This window comes from Nanorana parkeri, unplaced genomic scaffold (assembly GCF_000935625.1).
Source record: "Nanorana parkeri isolate BGI_ZX_2015 unplaced genomic scaffold, ASM93562v1 scaffold1353, whole genome shotgun sequence".
Taxonomy (NCBI): Eukaryota; Metazoa; Chordata; class Amphibia; order Anura; family Dicroglossidae; genus Nanorana; species Nanorana parkeri.
In genome coordinates, this window is record NW_017307621.1 from 398,680 (window position 1) to 421,313 (window position 22,634).

Genomic DNA, 22,634 nt, shown 5'->3' on the forward strand with positions numbered 1-22,634 from the left:
CGGCCCCCCCGGGCCCCCCCCCCCCCCGGGGCCAGCGGTGATATCAAAGCCGGCTCTACTAAGCCCTCATTGTAATGACAGAACAGCATCCCCTGTATCTTTTCATGATCTGTCATTACAATTCGTAATGACAGAACAGCGTCCCCTGGTTACTAGGTAACCAGGGGATGCTGATCTGTCATTACAATGAGAGCTTAGTGGAGCCCGCCGGCCCTGCTAAGCTCTCATTGTAATGACAGCTGGTCCCGGCCAAAAGAAAAGGGTTGGGCGGAGCTAGCTGTCACTGCTAGCTCTGCCCCATTGTTTTCCTTTTTTTTCTACTTTTTTAACTGGTTTTCTATTCTGTTCGGTATCACAGAGGTACTGAGCAGAATAGCCGAGCAGAATGCCAGCTATTCACTCACTGCTGTTCGGCATCTAAGTAACAGATGGACAGCTGCTGGAGCCTGGGCTCTGCCTTGTGATTTTGTAGTGGACAGGAAATTCAGGGAAGCCGAGCTAGGAGAGTTGTAGCTGTTCAGAAACATGATGACTGTAAGAGTTTGGGCAAAAATGTAAAGAAATACTTTGCTGGGTAATGTGCATTTGTTTGATTTGCAGCCATTTTAACAAACATTACGCAGGCATTGTCCACTGCTGTCATCATCAGGAAACCCGCCTTAACCCCTTAGTGACACAGCTTCAGAAAATGTTTTCGTTCCTGGGGAGGGGAGCAATTTTGACATTTTTGCTTTGTGTTTGTTTAACCATAATTTTCATCTTCTTCATTCATTGCACCTACACAGAATTGGCTTTAATTTGACGGGACATATGCATACAGTAAATACATTCTTATTTTTTTATAAAAATGCAAGAAAATTAAAAAGCATTTTTTTTTACAGTTTTGGCAATAATAATGTGTACATAATTAGTGTAGCTTATTTATAAACTAATAAATAAGAAATCCTTTTATTTGTCCTGATGTATAGGGTATATCATATGTCTGGGATTTCAGTTTATTTTGGAGTTATAGGTCACAAAATACAAGGAGTAAAATAAAATAAAATTTTAGTGTGGAACCATTTTAGAATGTGGTATGTTTGTCTCCTACCTTTAATAGCCTCCTTGGCACTATATTTTCTTATATTTTTTTTAATAAACTTATTTTTTTAAATTGTTTTTCCTTTTTTTAAATTTTTCTTTCCTTTTTTAATTTGAAAAAATAGGTAAAACTTAAAAAAAACTGTTTCATTTTTATTTTTTAAACTAAGGAGCACTAAACTAAGGGGTTCATTTTCTACATGGGCTTTGATACTAAGGGGTCTATTCACTCAGCTGCCAAAGGCAGCTGAGTGAATAAACGACCCGAAGTGAAGTGAGCCGAACGCTGTTCGGCTATTCACTTCAGGCTTGTACGGCTGATTTCAGCCGTATATCGGCTGAAATCAGCCGTACATCGGGTGGTTTCGTGTGGCTTCGGGGTCGGCCAAACATGCTCAGCATGTTCGGCCGACCCGAAGTGCAGAAGGAGTTCGACTCAGCCGATCCAACATCTGGACCCAAACCCGGCTGACCCGAAACCCCCAGGCAGGCTACTCGCTGCTGTTCTGCCTATTCTCATAGATGCCGAACAGCAGTGAGTTATTAGCCGATTGCCGCTAATCGGCATTCGGCATGGCTATTCTGCCCGGTACCTCTCTGTTACCGAGCAGAATAGAAAAATTGCTACAAAAGTAGAAAAAATATAGAAAACGATTGAGTGGAGCTAACTAGCAGTGACAACTAACTCCGCCCATCTGTTTTCTATTGGCCGGGCGGTTCTGCTGCCATGAAAAAAAAACACCATAGGAATGCATAGATAGATTCCTATTGGCTATTTCACTTTGCAATACTCAATAGTAAACTAGCTATTGCACCCGCCCTCTGCTGATATCAATCACCAGAGAGGGACCTGATGGAGAACTGCAGGTCCCCCTCTGCTGATTGACAGCACCAGTGGGCGGATGCAATAGCTAGTTTGCTATTGGCTATTGCAAAGTGAAATAGCCAATAGGAATCTAACTATGCATTCCTATGGTGTTTTTTTTTTCCTGACTGAGGGCGACCAGCGGCCCCATGTCAGAAAAAAAAAGAGAGAAAGTGTTTCTCTAATGGTTGACCGGGAGCCATATTAGACTCCAAGAGCGTCCGGGAGAGTAATGACAGATGGTGTCCCTGGTTACCAGGTAACCAGGGACACCATCTGTCATTACACACTGAGAACTCAGAGAAGCCGCAGTAATATCAAAGCGGTGCGGCCAGGTTCTCAGTGTGTAATGACAGGGATGCTGATCTCTCTGAAAGTGGCCGGAGCCAGCCGTGAGATGACGGCTGGCTCGGCCCAGCTGTCAGAAGCAGGCTGTCGGCCAGCTACGGCTTTCACCGCGGCTCAGTCGAGCCGAGTCATATGCCTTCAGCTCGACTGAGCCGCTAGGCCAACTTCGGGAACAGTACAGGATATAGTGAATAGCCCGTACAGCAGCCCTTTGGTTCTACTGAACTGAAGTGGTCCTGGGGCCGAAGCTAGCCGAAAGATCAGCCGAAGCTATGGCTAGATCCTTCGGCAGCTTAGTGAATAGACCCCTAAGTATTTTGAGGAGATATTGTATTGTCCTCAGAGATAATTTGTATCACTTTGTACACAGCCAGCTTCCAGCTGCACAACACAGTGAGCTGAATGCCTGCTTGGTGGCTGTCACAGCACGATAATCACATATATACACTGAGTGGCCAGATTATTATGACCAGTACTTCGTTGGGCCACGAGATGACTCCACGAGATGACTTCGTTGGGCCGCCTCGTGACTCCACGAGATGTTGAAAGGTGATGCGAGGAATCTGACACTGCACTGTTGCCCTCCTGTTGTCTTGTACCAGTCTTGCCACTCTCCGTTCTGCCCTAACATTGACAAGTCGCTGACGGCCACAATTCGCACGCTCAGACCCAGATTTTCAGCTGACAGTCCAGTCTTTAAACACCTTAACAACATCTTGAACATTTAATGAATTCTGCTGTTTTGCTGATACTCGCTCCATGGCTCCGAGCGCCAACAATCATCCCACGTTCAAAGGCTGCTGAATCGCGTTGTTTACTCATATCTTCAGAAAAAAAATAACTTCTACTGTCGTGGTAAACAACCTGCTTCCCTATTTATAATGGTCTGGCCCTCTAGAAACTTCAGCCCGAAATTATTGCTAATTTGCCTACAAACGTCAGGTGGTCATAATAATCTGGCCACTCAGTGTATATATTTGTATCATATCAATATTTAATATCAATATTTGATTTTTATTATTTCCAGCCAGTATAATAGATCCTTCACCTGTGCTTTCATTAAATACATGAAATACTGTGCTGGTTATAGATTTTCTTACCATGTCAGATTATATTAATGCACATTTGCTAATTTTTTTGTGTGCATTTGTCTTGTATAGATCGAAATTGCAGATATTCATTTATATTTGCAGAGACAAACTGTAGCTATTTACAGCCACCTGCCGTGTTCTCCTTGCAAGGCGGTACGAAGTTGATTACCCCAATTGCTGCTAATTAGGTATTGATGTGGTAATGATATTTTGCCTTTTGGCAAAAATGCAGTTACTTCATCAAACCCTATAAGAGTCCATCTACTGTAGATTCCACTGTATGTGATGACCTGAAACTTAGATGGGTATAAGAGTGAAATACTGGTTTCATGTTAAACACAATTCAAGGATATGTCACCAAACATTATATAATGAGGCAACACACAGTCTTAAATATAGGTCTTTGCATGTGGTTTCCTAAGTACTTACCCAATCAGGGGATGAAGAGGATACACGCTTTAAAAGGCTAGTGACTTCTACAGTACATTTACTCTTAAATAAGAACTCCAGGTAAAGAAAAAACTTCTGCAAGGGTTAAGTGCTCATGTTGTCTAGGGAATGCAAAATTATGCACCTGATCCTTGATCTTAAAGCAGTCAGAGCTCACCTCCTCTACTCTTGCTATGGAATGTCCCTCGGCATCTTCACATCTAATGTTGGTGAATGGACCTGAATAAGACATGATTGTGATGGACTCCCTGATACCCCAAATGGATATCTCCATCTTAAGCCTGTTCCCTGGGTGCTGGAACCAGAAGCAAGTGAATATAGCATAAGCTTATCCCAAGAATCAGACAACACTGACTTTGGAGTGGAAACATGAACTGGTTTATTGAAGAAAGAACACAGAGTTTATACCTCACAGAATCAGATAAGAGTTCAGTGTGTTACATTGCACAGTTCCCAACCCTAGACAGGAGGGTGCCGCATTGGAATTCCTTAAGCACAGACACTCTTTGAAATGAATGTCCTTAAGTAGATTCGAGCTTGATCACATCAACCTAAACAATGGCCACTCCAGACAGTCTGCTGCCTTCTCAAAAATAAGTTCAGCAGAGATGGTATCCAAACAAGATGGAACTCCTGATGGTTTAAATCAAGTCAAATAGTGAAAAGCTCTCTCTCTAGATAAAATATTAAACAGGAAAACACACACAGCAAACAAAGTTCTCCGGGGTAATAAATCTCTGCAGCCCTAGGTCCGTCACAGTGATGATGCCATAGTCCTTAGGCCGCTGGAGCCCAGGAGAGAAGAGGCTGGGGAGACCAGTCTAGCAGCTAGCAGACAGTGAGCAGGACTGATGATCAGTAGTGATAGGCTCGATGTTCGAGTTGTACAGGAGTTCGACTCGAACATCGGCAGTTTGCCTGCCGAGCTCCCCACGAGGCACTGCGCCTTGTGAAGCCCTGATTGGCCAAAGCCTTGCACCTGACCAATCATGGCTCTCCTGTCAGATGCCCTACAACTGTAAACAGTTAGGCGGAGCTAGCTGTCACTGTTAGCTCTGCCCAATTGTTTATATGTTGCCGACATCTGTCAAAATGACATTATGCGGCGGGAGTTCGTCGCAAGCAGACGGGACTGCGATCGTTGTTTTTTTCGAATTGTTTCTTTTGATTTTTTATTTCGTCGAGTCGCCCCCGTCGTAGAGAACGCTGGACATTGTGATTGATGGATTACGTTGGTTGATCCATTTTTTTTTTTTTATAAAAAAATTGTCAAAAACTTGTCTTTTGTTTTTTTTCCAAATAAAGGGTTTTTTCCAAACGTTTGGCCTCTTTTATACAATTTTATTTAACGCTTTAGTGAATAGGTAGGGGTACAGGTAGCCCTTACTCATTCACAAGGGGGGGCCTCATCTGGGTGCCTCTTTATTAACCTCCCTGGCAGTATTCCCGAGTCTGGCTCGGGGTTAATTTTCCATACCAGGAGCGGTAACCCTGAGCCAGACTCGGGACTGCAGAGAAAAGTGACACTTACCTTGTCCCTGCGAGCCCGCGGCGTCCTCTGCTGAAGTACCCTGATGTAAATAAGCCCCCTGCCCACACCCCCACAACCAACGCCCCAGGGCTTGTGGGGAAGAGATCCTTGTCCCCGTCTGCATTTCTTCAGAAATGTCATTTCTGCTGCAGCAGGTTCTATACATTGTACAGATGTGCCACTTTACAGTCAGTTTAAGGGGCCCCCACCAGGCATGATATTTAAAGGAATTTTTCATTTTAATTGTTTCACTTTAAGTGATTTTAAAATCACTGCTCCTTTAAAAATGGTATTTTAAAAAAAAAAATGTTTTCATTCATTCATATCCCCCGGGGCAGTTCTCAAATCCCCATACCCTTTTTATGGCCAATAAATTGCATATTAGGCTTCAAAATGGGGACATATGATTTTTAAAGTTCTACCCCCATAGACTTGCATTGTGTTCGAGTTCGAATTCAAACTTTTCCATGTTCTAAAGTTCGAATTTGAACCGAACAAGGGGGTGTTCGGCTCATCACTAATGTTCAGGTGAATAATACAGCTTTATTTTTATCCCCTAGACAAAAAGAACACTTAAGCCTTGCAGTGCAGGGGTAGCCCCATTGCAAAGTGTTGTTGTTTTTTTTCCCCAAATGTCTTCTTTTATGTCATATTCCCTTAACAAGCACAGCCTCACACATTGAGCTCATACCATGAGCTGCAACAGATGTAAGTCACAGATCATTCCCATTTTGCTTTTTTGCATATAGTGTAACTGCAGGTAAACACCTAAATACACAGTTGAAAAACATAAAGGAATACTCTTAGCTGCCAAAGAATTTGTAGTTCTGACCAGTTGTTTTTATCCTCTCATTGTGCTCTTGACTAGGTGACTGCTTAATCCAAGGTTAGCTCTTGCAGTTGCCATGCCACCTTTAACTGTTAACACTGATTGTAACCTTGATTATTATATATCATGGTTAGTAATACAGAGGATAAAGCCTATAATATGGTGTGCATCATTCACATGTGTTTGGGGCAGCATGATTCCTAAACACAGCCCTGATCATAAGATGCCAGTGCTAGATCACCCTCAGTGTACAGTGAATGTATCTCCCAGCTGTGCAATTGCTTGTAGATGTCAATGTGCACATTCATATACAGGTTCTGTACTGTGTATGACTCATGTATGACTAGTTGATAAGCTCTTTGTCTCTTGGGGCTTTTTCTGATGTAGACCCGCCAGCAGATGCATTGCAAAAAGCCTATTCAGAGTATTCAGAAAGGACAGAATGGATGAGCAAACAATTTGGTGTTGTGTAAACTACCACATTTGTTCTTGGAATTTTTATATTGAAGATTCCAGATAGTTGTTAACATTGTGATACTTAACACTGTTTAGAAGAGCAATTCCAGGGAATAACAAACCAATTTGTGAACAGCTAATATTATCCAAGAAACACATCAACTAAATGCTAAAGTAACAAAGTCACCTTAGTTTCTCTTAATTTAAGTTCCGTGTATTCCATGATTATCATATTCCACAAAGGTGAGGCTTTGATTTATCAAGTTCTCTGAGGATGAGGGGCTGTCATGTGACATCACTGCCCTCACCCAATCAGAGAACACCTAGTATTAATTATTAAAAATACTAGTAAATATAAATATATATATCATTTCCATGATTGGATATGACCTTAGCCACTGCACAGACAAACATCACAAAAGAAAATATAATATATAGTCACCCAAATTAATACAGATTGCTCTTTTCCAGCTTTGGAAAAAATTTAGCCGCCTCTCCTACAACTTTGTTGTCCTGTTTATTCCTTGGGAAATGAGAATAAAGAAGATAGAAAGTAAGTGTATTAAATTGCTTTTATTAATATGATTTGTATGAGCCCTATTACTTCCGGTCTAGGGAAATGTTAGCTCCTCAGATAGCACACATGGGGATCTATTTAAAAAGCAGTGATATGGCCATTCTATGTCTATATTGCTGTTTTAATTTAAAAATATGCACATTAATAAAGCACAGCGGTGTGATTTACAAAAATGCATGCCATTCCACTGGTTTCAGAACTCAGATCACAGTAAAAATGATACAGAATATAATTCACATGAATGGGCTTCCCTCCAATCACAGAGCTCTGGGGCACAGCAGGCTCCAAACCTCGGCCCACATTTTATGAATGGGCCCTAAAAAGCAAGCCATGGTGTGTGTATCCTGACAGAGTATAACAGAGGATAGCGATATTAACGCAACATTACAAAATGGCCCCATGGTCTACATATATTTAAAAGAGAACTATGGGGTAAGTTATTTTCCCCATAGTTCTCTTTAGGGTAACGGGGGGACATATACTAACCTCCTCCCATGACCCAAAGCTCAGTAGATAGTGGGCTATTGCCCGCAATATACTGAGAGCGCTGCAGCCCGGACGGATCCCGACAATACTGTCTGGATCCAACCAGCTGCGTGAGTGATAGCTGGCTCTGCCTATCTAGAGGCAGAGCCAGCTGTACCCGCCCCCTTTCGTTCCTCTACTCAGCGCTGGATGATTGGAGAGGGGAGGGGGGATTGGCAGTCACCGCTCTCTGCAGGGAGATGATTGGAAAGTGAGCAAGCGACGGTATGTGTTTGCTCACTTCCCGATCAATAGAGCCGACCTGTGACAGCGTCTTTGTCACAGGTCGGCTCTATCTATGAGGATGAGTGGAAATCACTCACCTCATAGATTTCCTTTAAGTAGAGGGATTTTCATTCATAGACTGGATTTGGATGTTTTAAGTATCCTTGATGCTAAAAGTAAAACTTTTACCAAAGTGGTCCCTGCAAAGAAGGTGAACCATAGCAAGAAAAAATCACCTGCTGAAGAATCTTCAGTAACCGAGATTTTGGGAGAGTCAGATTCCTGATCCGCTGCCCTCAGTGGTTTGAGCTGCTGGCCCTACTTTGCTACTATGTCCTGAAGTAACATGTGGATTGGCGGAAGGAACCACTGACTACAGAAGTGTTGGTTTCTGAAGTTTCTTCAGTGCTGATTTCTCCTTAATATGGCAGTGGTCAGTGACATGGATAGCAGGAGACTAGGGATGAGCTTTATAAATATACCCCTATATATATAAAGCAGTGAATGTGACTTTCACCAAATATACTCTGCATGTAAATCTTCCTGGTGAGTGTGTTTTAATGTAGATTGAAATAATCACCACCAGTGAATGTTTGGTGAATGTCACTGGTGGTGATCTTTCAATCTATATTGAGAACAGTCACAGACCTCAAACACTTGCACATGATGGAGGAGGTTGACATCATCACAAGTACCAACATATGGTATTTTGCAAAGTTCAGATGGAGAAAGAATGGGCAGATGAGTGCTGTGAAGGAGAGTGGTGGATGGTGCCTGATCAAAGTGACAGGATCTCTTTAGGCAGGAGAATACTGAGTCAAATACAGAGCTGCCTTTTATTAACAGTAGTCAAGTATTGTACTTTTTTAGTCATTGAAGAATGTAAAATGTTTGGAGTTTAAGTGATACCCTTTACTATTTAAAATTATTTACTAAGCTTTTGGAACTTGTTTCCCTTCAGGCATATACAATTTACAAAGTGTTATGAAAAAGTTATTGCCATGGTTCTAAAACTATTAATGGTTGTTGGGCACTTGTCTTCTTTATAACTCTGTGTGTAAATATGTTTTAGAACCATTTTCAAAATTCTATAATTCGTGAAGAAAGTACCTAGGTCCCAAGACCTTGCATCATTAATAACTAAGTTAGCCAATAAAGGGTATTATTTAAAGGATAAATGCATTTTAAAAACAAAATGTATTCATGTTTTTTCTCCCTTCCCCGACGTAACCTAACCCACCCACCCCTCCATAGATGCATACTTACCTTCATCTTATGGTCAAGGTCCCACTGTTTATTTACATCAAGCAATGGAAGTCTTCACTGTCCTTGCCTTCCCTGCACATAGACTTTCATGGATCTGTGTTCCTAGTCCGGAGATTATTGAAGACTGTCCCATAGAAGTCTATGAAATGCACAGGCAGGGCCAGCACAGTGAAGACTTGTGGTGCTTGTTGTCAACAATCAGCAGAACCGCAGACATCACATCAAGGTAAGTATGCATCCAGGGAGGGTGGGTTAGGTTAGGTCACAGAAAGGATACTAAAAGGAAAAGTGCACTTTAAAATGCACGTATCCTTTAAACTCCAAACTTTTTGTAATGTTTGATTAGATATTTCCACAAATAAATTAAGCTTCCACAACCTAAAAGCACCAAACAACTTATGTTTTCTCCATCAGGTCACTTTGGATCAGGTGTTGCTTCATACTTTATATTTTTACGATGGTTATTTGGCATTAATATCGTCCTCACAATAATGACTGGAGCTTTTGTGGTATTGCCAGAGGTAAGGACTGACACAGTCATACAAATGTAGTTTAGAAACATTTTAAACTAGTATTTCACAGATTTTCTACATTATTAAATAAATACATCCATACAAACCTAAATTAGCACAAATATTTAAAAAAGTAAATATCAACACATATTGACTGCTGCTTAGACACATGAGTAAGCTGATGATACATAGATATTGCCCTCATACAAGACACAAGTTGATTTATTATATTCTGTCTTGACCACCACTTTGTAACCTCTATAAAAGACATAGACTATTTATCAGCACCACTGTGGCGGACAACCTATAAGCTATGACAGATGTGAGCTCCATACTACCATGTTCATCAACTGATGGATAGCTCTAGTATCATTGTGCCCTTGTGGTAACAAGCCTTGTCACTGAAGGCAACTTCTGAATGTACTCCTTGTTTTCTCAACAAGTACTGTCATTTGAAGATGAATGGAAGCAATAGTGCAGGATCTCTTGACATAAGTCTTTGATTAGTCACTCTTCAGTTTATAGTCATGTATTCATGTAAGAAAAAGGAAAAGTACATTTTATTCTCAGCAGAGACTGACGCACTAAAATCTGCAAGATTTCTGTTTATAATGCTCGCTCTACTGTCATTCAATTAAAAAGATCTGGTATTGCTTCCAAGTTCTGACTAACATGAAAATGTATTGATCAAACTATAATATATATAATATTGCTTAGAGCTGGAAGTGAGATAATATTTTAATTGCCCAGGGAATTTTTTTGCTATATAATCTTAATCAGTCTGTAGCATGTATGTCCTTAGCCAGACTTGCTTTTTACTGCTGCAACCATTGGCAGCTAATTAACAGAAGAACAAGTTGAGAGCATTATCAACTTAAACAAACCTGTATTTTGTACCATTTACTGCAAAATAACAGTTTTTTCTGGTCAAGTCAGTTTTATTTATTTATTTTTAATTGAAAAGTTAAAAATTGTAGACGTATGTTTTATTATCAGTGAATACTAGGCATTCTCCCATGGGTCAGAGAATGCCTAGTTTTCTTTGATAAAAATATCAGACGTTCACTGAATGGCTGCTGTGCAGAGAAAGTGACCCTCTGCTTTCACAAAAAAATGTAGTAGCACCAGCTTATGGCTTACAGGGTTCCTGTGGCCCTACCAGGTATAAATATGTATACTTACGTTGGGTCAAGCTGGAGCAATGTACGTATACAGAAATATTTATTCCTGGAGTTTGGCTCTAGGGACCTTTCCAGACTCCCATTTGACAGTGCAGCACCCTGGCAATCAGCTTCAGAAGCCTGAAGTATAAAACAATAACACTAAAGAAAATCATATAGATATTATAAGAACAGTATATGCAATCAATTATATTTAAAAACATTTCTACTTACCTTGCATGCCATATTTATCAGACGGAACAGTCACACTTAAAGTGTATTTGCACTTTTGCAGTCAAATTTGAGAATGCCCCTCTATATGTTTGTTGTTTGTATCTACTCACAAGCGTTACCAAAACTACTTTGCAACAAAATATTTCTTACCTTCTTAGATGTTTTGTTGCAGTAGACTGATTCCAGGTTTTGCGGAGCACCTTCACAGTGATCTGCCCTAGTAGAAAGACTTGGGACTAAAATTTGAGGATTGTGTTTCTCTCATTAACTTCATTAACATACAATGGAGAAGTCTACTCACCCCTCACAGCCCATCCTAACTTTACAAAAGAAAGGGAAGCAAGCATAAATATTAACCATTAAGAAGCCAAGAACCCCTAACCCAAGTAAAAGCAATTTAAACTCCAAGAAGCCTTTATTTTCAATATTTTATTTAGCTTATGATATGTGAATGGAAACCTGTTACAAATATAACATATGTGTATTCCCAATTCGGCTGCTAAAGTGGAAATACACTTTAAATTAAATTTCTTTATTTGAAGGCTGCTTCTCATTTTACAACGTTTTCTTGGCTCAGCAGTTAACACATTTATGTTTTGTTACCAGATCCTCGTTGGAGCTCCATTTGGAAGCACTGTGAACAAGAAAATCCCTGACAAGGAGTTTCCATCAGCACAAGACCTAAACACGATCTGGTCACTTGGGGCAAGGATCTCATTGTTATGTTTATCTGATAATCCATTTGGTAACACATATACACAACATGCTCCTAGCTAAACATGCTCTTTAAAGGCCATGTGATGTGGCCTCTTCAGGCCCGAGTCATCCTGAGGGTCTTCAGTTGAGGAGGAACTAACTCATCAATTCGGCTATTCCCTATTCACACCATATATGTATGGTGTGAATAGGGAACGTAGAAAACAGTTATTTTCATATGCGCCCTATTCACACCACACATGTGCGGTGGTGTGCAGAAAAACACAGCTCGATGGACATGGTGTGAACAAGGCAGGGTTCACGGGCATGGCCCTCCTTACCATCTTGTCTTGAATTGTATTGTGATTGTAATGTCTACCTTATATTGTAAAGCGATGCACAAACTGTTGGCGCTTTATAAATCCTGTATAAAAATAATAACAAGCCCTTAATTTTTTAGGCTAATGACCTGTCATCTTTATCCTGGATATACCTGGAAAAATCAAGCAACCAATAAATGTTAAGAAGCTAGAACGCTCACCATGTATGCTTGTTTTAGGTCAATGGCACAGCACATAGTAAACCCAGGAAAGCGATGAGTACCCCAGAGCCTGTAACTTAAAAATACAAATTAGCTACGGCAGTACCCATATTTCTTTCTGCACATGTTCTCTTTAAGGAGATATTAATAGCTGCTTGGAGAAATGTCAGTTTTCTGTTTTTCTCTTCTCTGATAGGGATCTGTGTATTTTCTAGGGCTATCTCCAATACTCTGTACTATTTTATGGCTACTATGGAAGAGAAAGGAAAATCGGACGTGCCGGATATCGTCTACCCCTGGCATACTTTCTTGTTGGAATGGCAGTCTTTGCCTACAGTTTCATCACACTGTTGAGAAAGTAATATAACATATCATCTCTATTAAGTGCATATGATATTTCCATAAAATGGCATCTGAATATACAGTGCAGATTATTTTCACTGTCTGAATTATTGTTAATTATTAAATGAAAGAACTGCCTATTAGTACACCAAGTGCCACATACTTTGGTCAAGCTGCCATTTTGACTATAGGGGTCTATTCACTAAGCTGCCGTAGGCAGCCGAGTGAAAGACCAACACTTCAGGTTTGTACGGCTGATTTCAGCCGTATATCGGCTGATTTCAGCTGTATAATTTATTAGATTTAGATTTATTTGAAGTGTCGTATGGTTCTCGACTCCATGGCCCATCTTTCTTCCCATTATACTCTATGGCCATTCTTGTTGTCATTCCCCCTTGTCATTCCATAGAAAACAGGAAAAATCCAAAGTTATTTCAATTGTAAATTATGTTACTATACACGGGGAAAATCTGTGGTAAAGGATAAGTTGATATCTTTTTCAGATTTGCCTACAAATTATCTGATACTATGCTTCCCATTATACTCTATGGGCATTCATTATAGTCTATGGGCATTCTTGGTGTCATTCACACTTGTCATTCCATAGAAAATAATGATAATCCCACCTAATCTCAATTTAGAACGTTGCTAATGTGCTTGGAGAGTATGCCTGCTAAAGATTTATTTGATGTGTCATATGGTTCTCGACTCCAAGGCCCATCTTTCTTCCCATTATACTCTATGGGCATTCTTGGTGTAATTCCCCCTTGTCATTCCATAGAAAACAGGAAAAATCCAAAGTTATTATATTGTAAAAGATGTTACTATACACGGGGAAGATCTGTGGTAAAGGATAAGTTGATATCTTTTTCAGATTTGCCTACAAAATATCTGATACTATGCTTCCCATTATACTCTATGGGCATTCCGTTTGGCTTCATTATAGTCTATGGGCATTCTCTTCCCCTGTCAAAGTCTATGGGCATTCCATTCTGTCATTCCTTTTAGTAGGCCCCTAACATGATTGATAGAATTACAATGCATGATAGTAGAAAGCCATGATTAGACATAATTACCATGGGTTTTTTTTCTTGGTGGGGGCCCGGGGGGGGCCCAAGAAAATGTTTGCCCAGGGTCCGATCAATATTAAAGACGGGCCTGATAGGATGTACTCATTGCAGTAAGTTATTAGGGATATTAGGATTTGTCCTGGAGTTCTCCTGCACTATTAGGCATTTACAGTATATAGTTGTACATCTGACCAATTAATCTTAATACACTTACATTTACAATAGGAGGTAGTAGAATATAAGCACATAACACCAACTATAGATGTTATTTATAAAGGGTGACCATACACCAGGGGTAGGCAACCTTGGCACCCCATATCTGGTGAAACTACAAGAGCCATTGCAAGACAGACAGTCAAGGGCATGACTCCCAGAGGCAGAAGCATAATGGGATTTAGAGTTTCACCACAGCTAGGGAGATTAAATAACTCGGATGATACTGGCCGGGATAATGATCCCAGCTGGCTCCTAGCCCGGTCCCTTCAGCCTCGTTCCCCCTCTGCTTCACCAGACTAAGGTTCAGTAAGTCATCATGTTTCATACATTGTAAAGGATGTGAGGACGCTGAGGGAAATTCCATCGCTGGTGTGAAGGATGAGACAAGTTACAGGAACCGGCCCAACAGCCAGCCAGGATCGTGGTTCGGGTGAGTATAACTCTGTTATTTTAGCTTCCTACACAAAATGAGCACTTAACCCTTGCAGTGCATGGGTAGCCCCACTGAAAAGGTTAAGATTTTATTTGCCTGGGGTTCTTCTTTAAATGGAAGTTCAAAGCCAGCTGGATACATATGCATGGTGCAACTCTTGTGTTCTTGTCTGAAGTCTGTCTTTTTTATTTTATTTTGTAAACATTAGGAAGGGTGTGAGGGTCCAGAGGAGGAATCATGTTCCTCATTTTAGTTTCATTGGAGAATATATCTTTGTAGTGATAAGTGAAAATACACTGCCCGTACTATGTGAGAAGATACAATGTAGCTGTGCTCTTTTTACATGATGATTTATGTTTTACATTTTTCTTTTGTTTACAATAAATGCAACCTCGTTGCGCAAAAAAAAACTTGGATCACCTTTTCAAGAATGGCAAGGAACTCTAGGCTGAGCTTGGCAAGTGCATCGGATGAGAACTATACATTCTGTTGGAGAATCTTTTGTGCATGGGATTTTCTCATTGGGAATACAGAAGCTGCTGAGAGTAAAACTGCTGCCATCGTTAACAGCATAAGAGTAAGTACGTTGTTGGCATAAAACAGTTACTTTTTCAGTACACATTAATTATTTTCTAGTGTTTACAATTATAATAACACTGCCAATGGTAACGTGCTTAATACTTACTGATTTTTCACGTAATGTTCAAACATAATTTTAATATTCACTCAAGAAAGCCACATGCTTATTTCATAGTAAGCCTGACCTAAACATATTCTCAATAGAAGCGCCAAATAAGAAAAATAAAACGTACATTAACATAATTGCATACATTTCCAGTGTGTGTATATATGTGTAAACACTTCAGGCTGGTACGGCTGATTTCAGCCGTGCAACGGCTGAAATCAGCCGTACATCGGCCTGCTTCGTGTGGCTTACTTTGGCTGAAATGTTAGGCGGCAGTGCAGGAGTGCAAAAAGTGTTTGCTAACAATAGAGTTATTTTACTAAAGGGAAATAGATTGTTTACTTTGCATGGGAATTTCGCTTTGCATGGGAATTTCACTTTGCAGGGGAATGTTCACTTTGCTTAGTGAATGTGGTGAAAATTAATTTTGCAAAAAATACCCAATCACGGGCAAGGAAAATTTAAAAGAAAACTATATTTTTGCTTGCTCAAGATTGGTTGATAGAAATTAGCTAATTCACTAAGCTAAGGCAAAATCCCTTGCAAAGTGAACAGCCTATTTGCCCTTAGTAAATCAAACCCAATCTTTATTTTGAGCTGCCTCTTGCGCATGAAGGGATGTCCCCACTTTCTAAAGTAATGGGATGCCTGTTAGCCTTTGTAGAAACCTGAACAGACATAATCTTAGATGCGAGAACATGTGGTTTCCAGGGACTATGAACTGGAGTTCCTCTCTCTGCCCCCTCCTTGGCTTATGTCTTCAAACCTATCTGTGTTACCTCACAGATTAGCAGATCTCCATACAAGATCTTCTGAATCAAGAGGTTATCTAACCCTTTCACAGTTCCCAAACCAAAAGGGGATGCCCACCCCATATTAGTTATTAAGGCACTAAATGTCTTTATTCGGGTCCAAAGCTTCAGCATGAAATCCATCAGGTCTTCAATAGCCTCCCTCTATCAGTGAGACTTTCTGGTCTCTGTGGACATCAAGGATGCATGCTTCCACGTTCACATCTGTCAAGTGCACCAGCACTTTTTTTTGCTTTGTTGTGGGTGTCCAGTACACCCTGTGTGTGTCCCTGCTATTCGGTCTATCATCTCCCTTCAAGTGTTTACCAAGGTTCTGGTCCCTGTACTAGCCTTGTTACAGTCCCCGGGTATTCCCATTGTGGGATATTTGGACTACCTCCTGTGAGGGAGCAGTTGGCACAGGTTCTGGCTGACATGTGACAATTCAGTCCTGAAAAGGCCCGGTTGGATCCTGAACCTCTAATCCCTTGAAAATATTTGGCACTTATCCTAGTCATAGCTAATGTCCCAACTGTTCAGTCCAGAGGTTGCACGACTCTTTGCTTCTGCATGAGGGTGCTGGGGCTGATGGTATCCTCATTTAAGGCAGTCCCATGTAGAACACTACAACTCAACATCGTGTCATCGCTGGACAAATCAGTGCAAACCGATTCACCTAACATCAAGGACCAGGTTCTGCAGTTGGAAAAATCCTTTCTTCTGATCTCTTGGAAGATCTTCACAATAGATGCCAGCCTGACAAGCAAGGGAGGAGTGCTAGACACTTTGTTAGTGTAGGGAACTTATAAGACAGACAAATCCCAATGATATTGAGCTCTGAGTGATTTGGTTTTCCCTACAATGCTGGACATCTCAATTGAAGGGTCATCTGATCAGTATCCTGTCTGGCAACGCCACATTGGTAGCACACATCAACCATCAGGGAGGAACCTAATTTTGGCTGTCTTAGTACTTCAAGTACCACCTTTTGGAAGGATATTCCCCATTCCACTAAAGGTTGCTTTCCTTGTCATAATCACCTCTGTGAGGTGTGTGTCTGAGCTGATGACTTGTGTCCACTGAAGAACTGTTTTTGAGTTTTTGGTTTCACATAAGGACAAGGTGGTCACGAGGTGGAAGGGGTTAAACTGGTCACTGTTCTTTTTTTTTTTTCCAATTGCCAATCCACCTGTAGGTGGTAGATGGCAGTGTCCAACAAAAATATTTAGTTTTTTCATTCATACTTCTAGTTTTATAGCATCAGGCTATTCAAAATGGGAACTTATCACATATTGTTTCCTTTCTTGGGGGACTGAATTCTGTGTCTTCACAAAGATTACAAAATGTTTTTAGGTACCTGTAAGCTGCCATCCACATGCCAATGAGCCTTCATCTCTTGATGGATTTGATGGATACATTGAAAGCTGGGATGAGCATAATAGAATAAACTATACAGTGAATACACGATACAACATTTATTATTTTGCTGCTGAGATTAACTTTATCAATTTTGTTGGAAAAGTGGATTATTGAAGCATTTCAGAAATACCACTGCTACTGCTCGAATTGCATTGCCAGTTATCCCCTTGCATGGGCACATGAAAAAAAAAGGCATAGCTGTCCAGGGAATAATTTCCATGTGCTGGCTCCCACTACTGTACATAATAGGCAGCTGTTCTATAATACTGTAGCTTTATGGAAACAGCAGATGTTCATCCAGGGGCCTAAGCTGGCATGTAATAACACTGGCTGTTATAATTATGTTGGTCTGCAGACCAGAGCTATTGTAAAGTGATTTCCCTTATTTCCTTTTAATTTCTGTTTTTAATAAAGGAAGCCATTTTAGAAGAACAGGAGAAAAGAAAAAGCAAGAATTTGTACGTACTATTTCTGTTTCGTTCTATGCATGCCTGCTTTTTTTATTGCTTCTATAAAATAGGATTCCCCAGAGCTCTTCGCAGAATAATTTTATGATTTTCGATGTTTTTCCCCCTGGACTAATTTAAGTACATTTGTAAATTTACAGGTATCTAGTTGTTACATTTTCATTCCACCAACATATGGCCTTGCAAGGTGTTCAGCTATTGGAACATTAAGATATAGCTCAAGTGTTTCTTGCATTTGAAAATCTAATTAACCCAGCTTTACATCTGTCATACATTAAAATACATGGTACACTATAGGATGTTTTAAGTCTTCATATGAAGAAGAGATTTTGCCAACTGTTTTGCAGTTGTATGCAATTATAAAATACTAGACAACTGTGCCACTTAAAGCTGAACTCCAGCCAAAACTGTTTTTTTTTTAGTATTTGGATAAAGTGAGAAAAACTTAGAGCTTCTGTCAGTCATTATTATTGTCTGTCTCCTTATTTATGAGACTTCCTCTCATTTTCGGTTTTGGTGACCTTACAGGACGTGAGGACAAGCAATCTGCCTAATAGGGTTATAAATAGTAATAAAACCATGACAGAAGTTCTACCTTTTCCCCCACTTAATCCAAAGTTGAAGATAAATCTTTAGCTGGAGTTGACCTTTAAACAGAACATTACAACTGGTTAACTGTAAAAGTATTTTATTTTGTTTTAAATTATGCTCACAAACTGCCGAAATTGTGTGTAAAGCAACTCTGTCAATAAGATAACATTTTGAAACAGGTATACCTGCAAAAGTAGATTAGATAATTACCGTTCCCTCTGTCCGTGCAGCCATTGCAATACTCCACTGAAGTCTACTAGAAAACTAGTAGTGTCAATCTCCTTGGTTCTGCACTGCACTCAGTGCTTACTAACACCATCCTCCAATCCACTATTGTGTCCTGTTTGGCTTCCCAGTAGACTTTGGCAGAGGATTCCTCTTGAACAAAATGGCATTCTGGTGGCATGGACAGTAATGGTAAGTATTCACTCTCTTCTTTGCAGGTACACCCGTTACAGGTTTGTTACAGGTTTTTGTTTTTAATAACAGGACAATTAGTTTTGCCTTGGCAATTTTTAGCAATAGTGTTAAAGCTTATCTAAACCCAAGATGAAAAAATTTAATATAATGCAGCTGACCACTTTTTACATTTTCTGCAATTACAGAAGAATGCCAGTTGATCTAGTGTCCTTGTAACAGAAGTGCACAGAACTTAAATCTCAATGTTATCTGTCTCCCTAACTATGTTTTGTGGACTACAGAACACCTCAACTTACTGTATGTTATATACAAGAGGGAGAGGTGTTCTGTACTCCTAACACACTTTCTTTTCCAGGGTAACAATGTTGCTTCTCTATAGCTCTATAGCTAGAAGCTCTATCTTCTCTATAGCAGCGTTTCTCAACTTTTTTTAAGTTACAGCACTCTTTAAAAGTGTGCAAAATCTAGAGGCAAGTCAAAGATTTTAACGGGGATCCCACGCAAAAACACCCAAAAAAGGGGTTTCCCCATTCACATCAAAGGTCCCCCTTCAAATCAAGACTTCCGCCCTCCTTTTACATCAGAGTCACCCTTTGCATCAGTAGCCCCCCTTTCACATCAGAAGTCCCACTTTCATATCAGAGTCCCCCCTTTCACATCAGAGTTCTCTCTTTACATCAGGAGCCCCTAGACCTCAGTCTTCATTCTCACTTCACAACACAGTCCCACTACCACAAAATTTTGAGGCACCCCTGAGGAGGCCAGGAGGCACAGTGGTTTGCCATGGCACCCTGGCTGAGAAAGGCTGCTCTATAGATACAGTACAATGAGTGAGTGTTGTCACCCTAGTACAGGAAGTGTGTTACTGCTTTAACCTAGGGTCTTTAAACACATTCCCAGCTGCTATAGTGTGTTTACCCTTCTCCAGCTGACTGCCTGACTGCGGGCCCAGGATAGGTAGGTAAAGCGGAGGAAGGTCAGGAAGCATACGTTCACTGATCTCCCCTCTGGTGAATAAACGCACAAGCAATGAGCATTTAGTAATTTTCCCGGTTTCAGCACCATGATTGCCTGGCCACGGTGGCTGGGGACTAAGCTAATCAAGCATAATCTGTTCTAGATTAACTTCAATGGAGTGCATTGGAAGACCTTAGAGGGCCTATCACCCCCTATGAGATAGCAATAAAGTTAAGTAAAAAAAGTAAAAAAATAAAAGTTAAATAAAATCAATGAAAATAAAAATGTACTGGAGAGAACTTATAACTCAGTATATAAAACACCATCATAGAAATGGGGAACAGTAAGCAAGTAAAATATAACAGGTATATAACAAATATTTATTAGTGGCATTTATGGTTATTCTTTACATTGTGTACTCACTTAAAATATAAGGTAGATAACATTATAGTAATTTTCCCTCAGCATCCTCTTCACGTGTCAGTAATCTACATGTGACCTTCTGAGTCTGAAAAAAATTAAAATCTGTGAAGAAACAGGTCTATATTACCTTCAAGTGTGAATCACGATACCCCAAGTTCATAATGCTAAGAAAACCTCTTTGCTCGGATTTGTAAACATAAGCCGCACTGAGTCCATCATTAAAGCTTATAAATTGTTGGTACATCGAAAATCAGCGTGTAAATTGGTGATAAGAAACAAAATTGCTGTAACAGAGTGTACTCCCGACTACCTCTGACACTTGTGTCTATTTTTCAGGGCAGTTACAATATGTCTGAGAATTCTAGCAAACATTTTAGTTCTGCTCTCGCTGGCAGGAAGCATTTATATTATCTATTTTGTGGTGGACAGATCACAGAAACTCGAACGCACAAAAATAGAACTAACCCTATGGGAAAAAAATGAGGTAAATACGTTTCTATTCCTAACTGCGTTTATGGTAAATGTCTCCATTTGCACACTCACCATATGTACATGTGTATTCAGAGTCATTTGTCAAATAAGATAAGGGGAGAGAATGTATCTGTGATACCATAGGTAAGGGTCTTAGGTAGCATCTCCAGTATGCGTTAAAATCAGAGGTTTTAGTTGCACAAACTTTTGGCCAAAAATATGTAGAAGCCACACTGCCGCGCCAAGGCACCTCTGCAAAGTGTGGTCCTAACTCTATGTATTTGTGTGCTTTGTATTGTTGTAAGCCTTCCCAATGTGTGCCCTGCTATAAAGGCTGGTTATAGATTGATGCATGTACCATTTTTTCTAGTCTCCCCTGTGTCAACAGACTCTTGTACACTTCAGATTTTGCATTCCTATACATGTCCATGGAAATGCAAAACAAGCTTGAAGCAGGATCAAAAGCATGCAATCAGATCTAATACTTTGAGGACCTCAAATATTGATTGGAAAGGCACACATGTTTTTTTTTACTCACAGGCTGCCATCTCTGATGTAGGATACATGCCACCAAATGGTCAGATTGTAAAGGCCTGTGTTTATTGGCTTTTTGTACGCATGGGTTTTGCATTCCCATACAAGACCCATTCAGTGACTACAGTCATTTGAATGAGTCAAGTGCAGGTCGGAAATAGGTCAACTGCAGCTTCAAAGAATTCGAAATTCTCAGAAGCATCTCAAAATGATGTCAAACTGATGCCATCAACACAAGCCCAGAGCTGTCCACACAGGTCCTAACTGACACTAGGGGCTAATTTACTAATGTACTACCGTCTGCTCAATTAAATGTGTGTTAATAAGGAAAAGCTGTGTTCATTTTGAAGAAAAACTCTGGACATATGCAATCTTAGCCATTGCAGTGGGGCTACCCCATGCACTGCAAGGGTTAAATGCACGTTTTGTTGAGGGAGCTAAAATAACAAAGTTATACCACGATCATGGCTGGCTCTTAGACTGGTCCATGCAGCCTGTCCCCTCCTCCACTCCAGCAATGGACTGTCCCTTGGCGTCCTCATGTCCAATACACTGTATTGGATGTGACGACTCACAGGTTCTTAGACCACCGGAGTGAAGGGGAAGAGAGGCTGCAGGGACCAGTCTAGCAGACAGACAGGTCCAAGTTTCAGTTATGTACTTCTTTATTTTAGAACCTAGACAAAACAAGCACTTAACCCTCGCAGTAGGGGGGGTTGAAATTTCATATTGGAGTTCTTTTTTAAAATACCAAGTCATATAAGGGGGAAATGTAAAAAAAAAATAAAAAATTGTTTGCATCATTAGTTGAAGTGAACATTGCTTCACCCTTTTTGCTAAGCTCATAAACTTCAAAGATATTAGTCCAGGCCATTTTTCAGTATTCAGCGCTGCGGTACTTTGATTGACATTCATTCAATCATGCAACTTCATACTGAAATGAATGTTATACCATTTTTTGGGGACACATAGAACTTTCTTTTGGTGCCATTTAATCACCACTAGGTTTTTTATTTTTTACTATATAAAAAAAAGTACCGCACATTTTGAAAATAAAACCTGTTTTTCCTACATTATGTTATAAAACATTTATTATTACCCAATTTTTTGGTAAAATATAAAAGACGGGGTCACGTTCATTAAATAGACACCATGTGAAGCATTCAAATTTCACGAGCCCGGGAAATCGCAAACAAACTACCATACCCCAAATTGGCCATAGGCGACGCTTTAAAAGCTTCTACTGCTTATCAGTTCAGTGTTATCAGTGATTGATGGCCCTAAAATTATTGCTCTCATTCTGACATTCGCAGTGATATGTAACATGTGCGGCGTAATGGGCACAATCGTTGTTTTCGCACATAGGCACTTTTTGTATTCTTCTTCATTCAAGAAGAGCCGCACTCAATATTTCCTCCGTATGTAAATC

At 40.2% G+C, this 22,634-nt stretch overlaps 1 protein-coding gene across 1 annotated transcript in view; it reads left to right on the top strand.

Annotated features, from left to right (window-relative positions):
- TMC3 (transmembrane channel like 3) overlaps nt 1–22,634 on the top strand; it is a 57,195-nt gene that overhangs the window by 9,878 nt on the left and 24,683 nt on the right. The window contains exons 4-10 of the mRNA XM_018569549.1: nt 7,122–7,203; nt 9,658–9,764; nt 11,756–11,854; nt 12,602–12,744; nt 14,877–15,024; nt 17,757–17,800; nt 20,537–20,684. Of these exons, the coding sequence (XP_018425051.1) occupies nt 7,122–7,203; nt 9,658–9,764; nt 11,756–11,854; nt 12,602–12,744; nt 14,877–15,024; nt 17,757–17,800; nt 20,537–20,684 (771 nt within the window). The remainder of the gene's footprint in view (nt 1–7,121; nt 7,204–9,657; nt 9,765–11,755; nt 11,855–12,601; nt 12,745–14,876; nt 15,025–17,756; nt 17,801–20,536; nt 20,685–22,634) is intronic.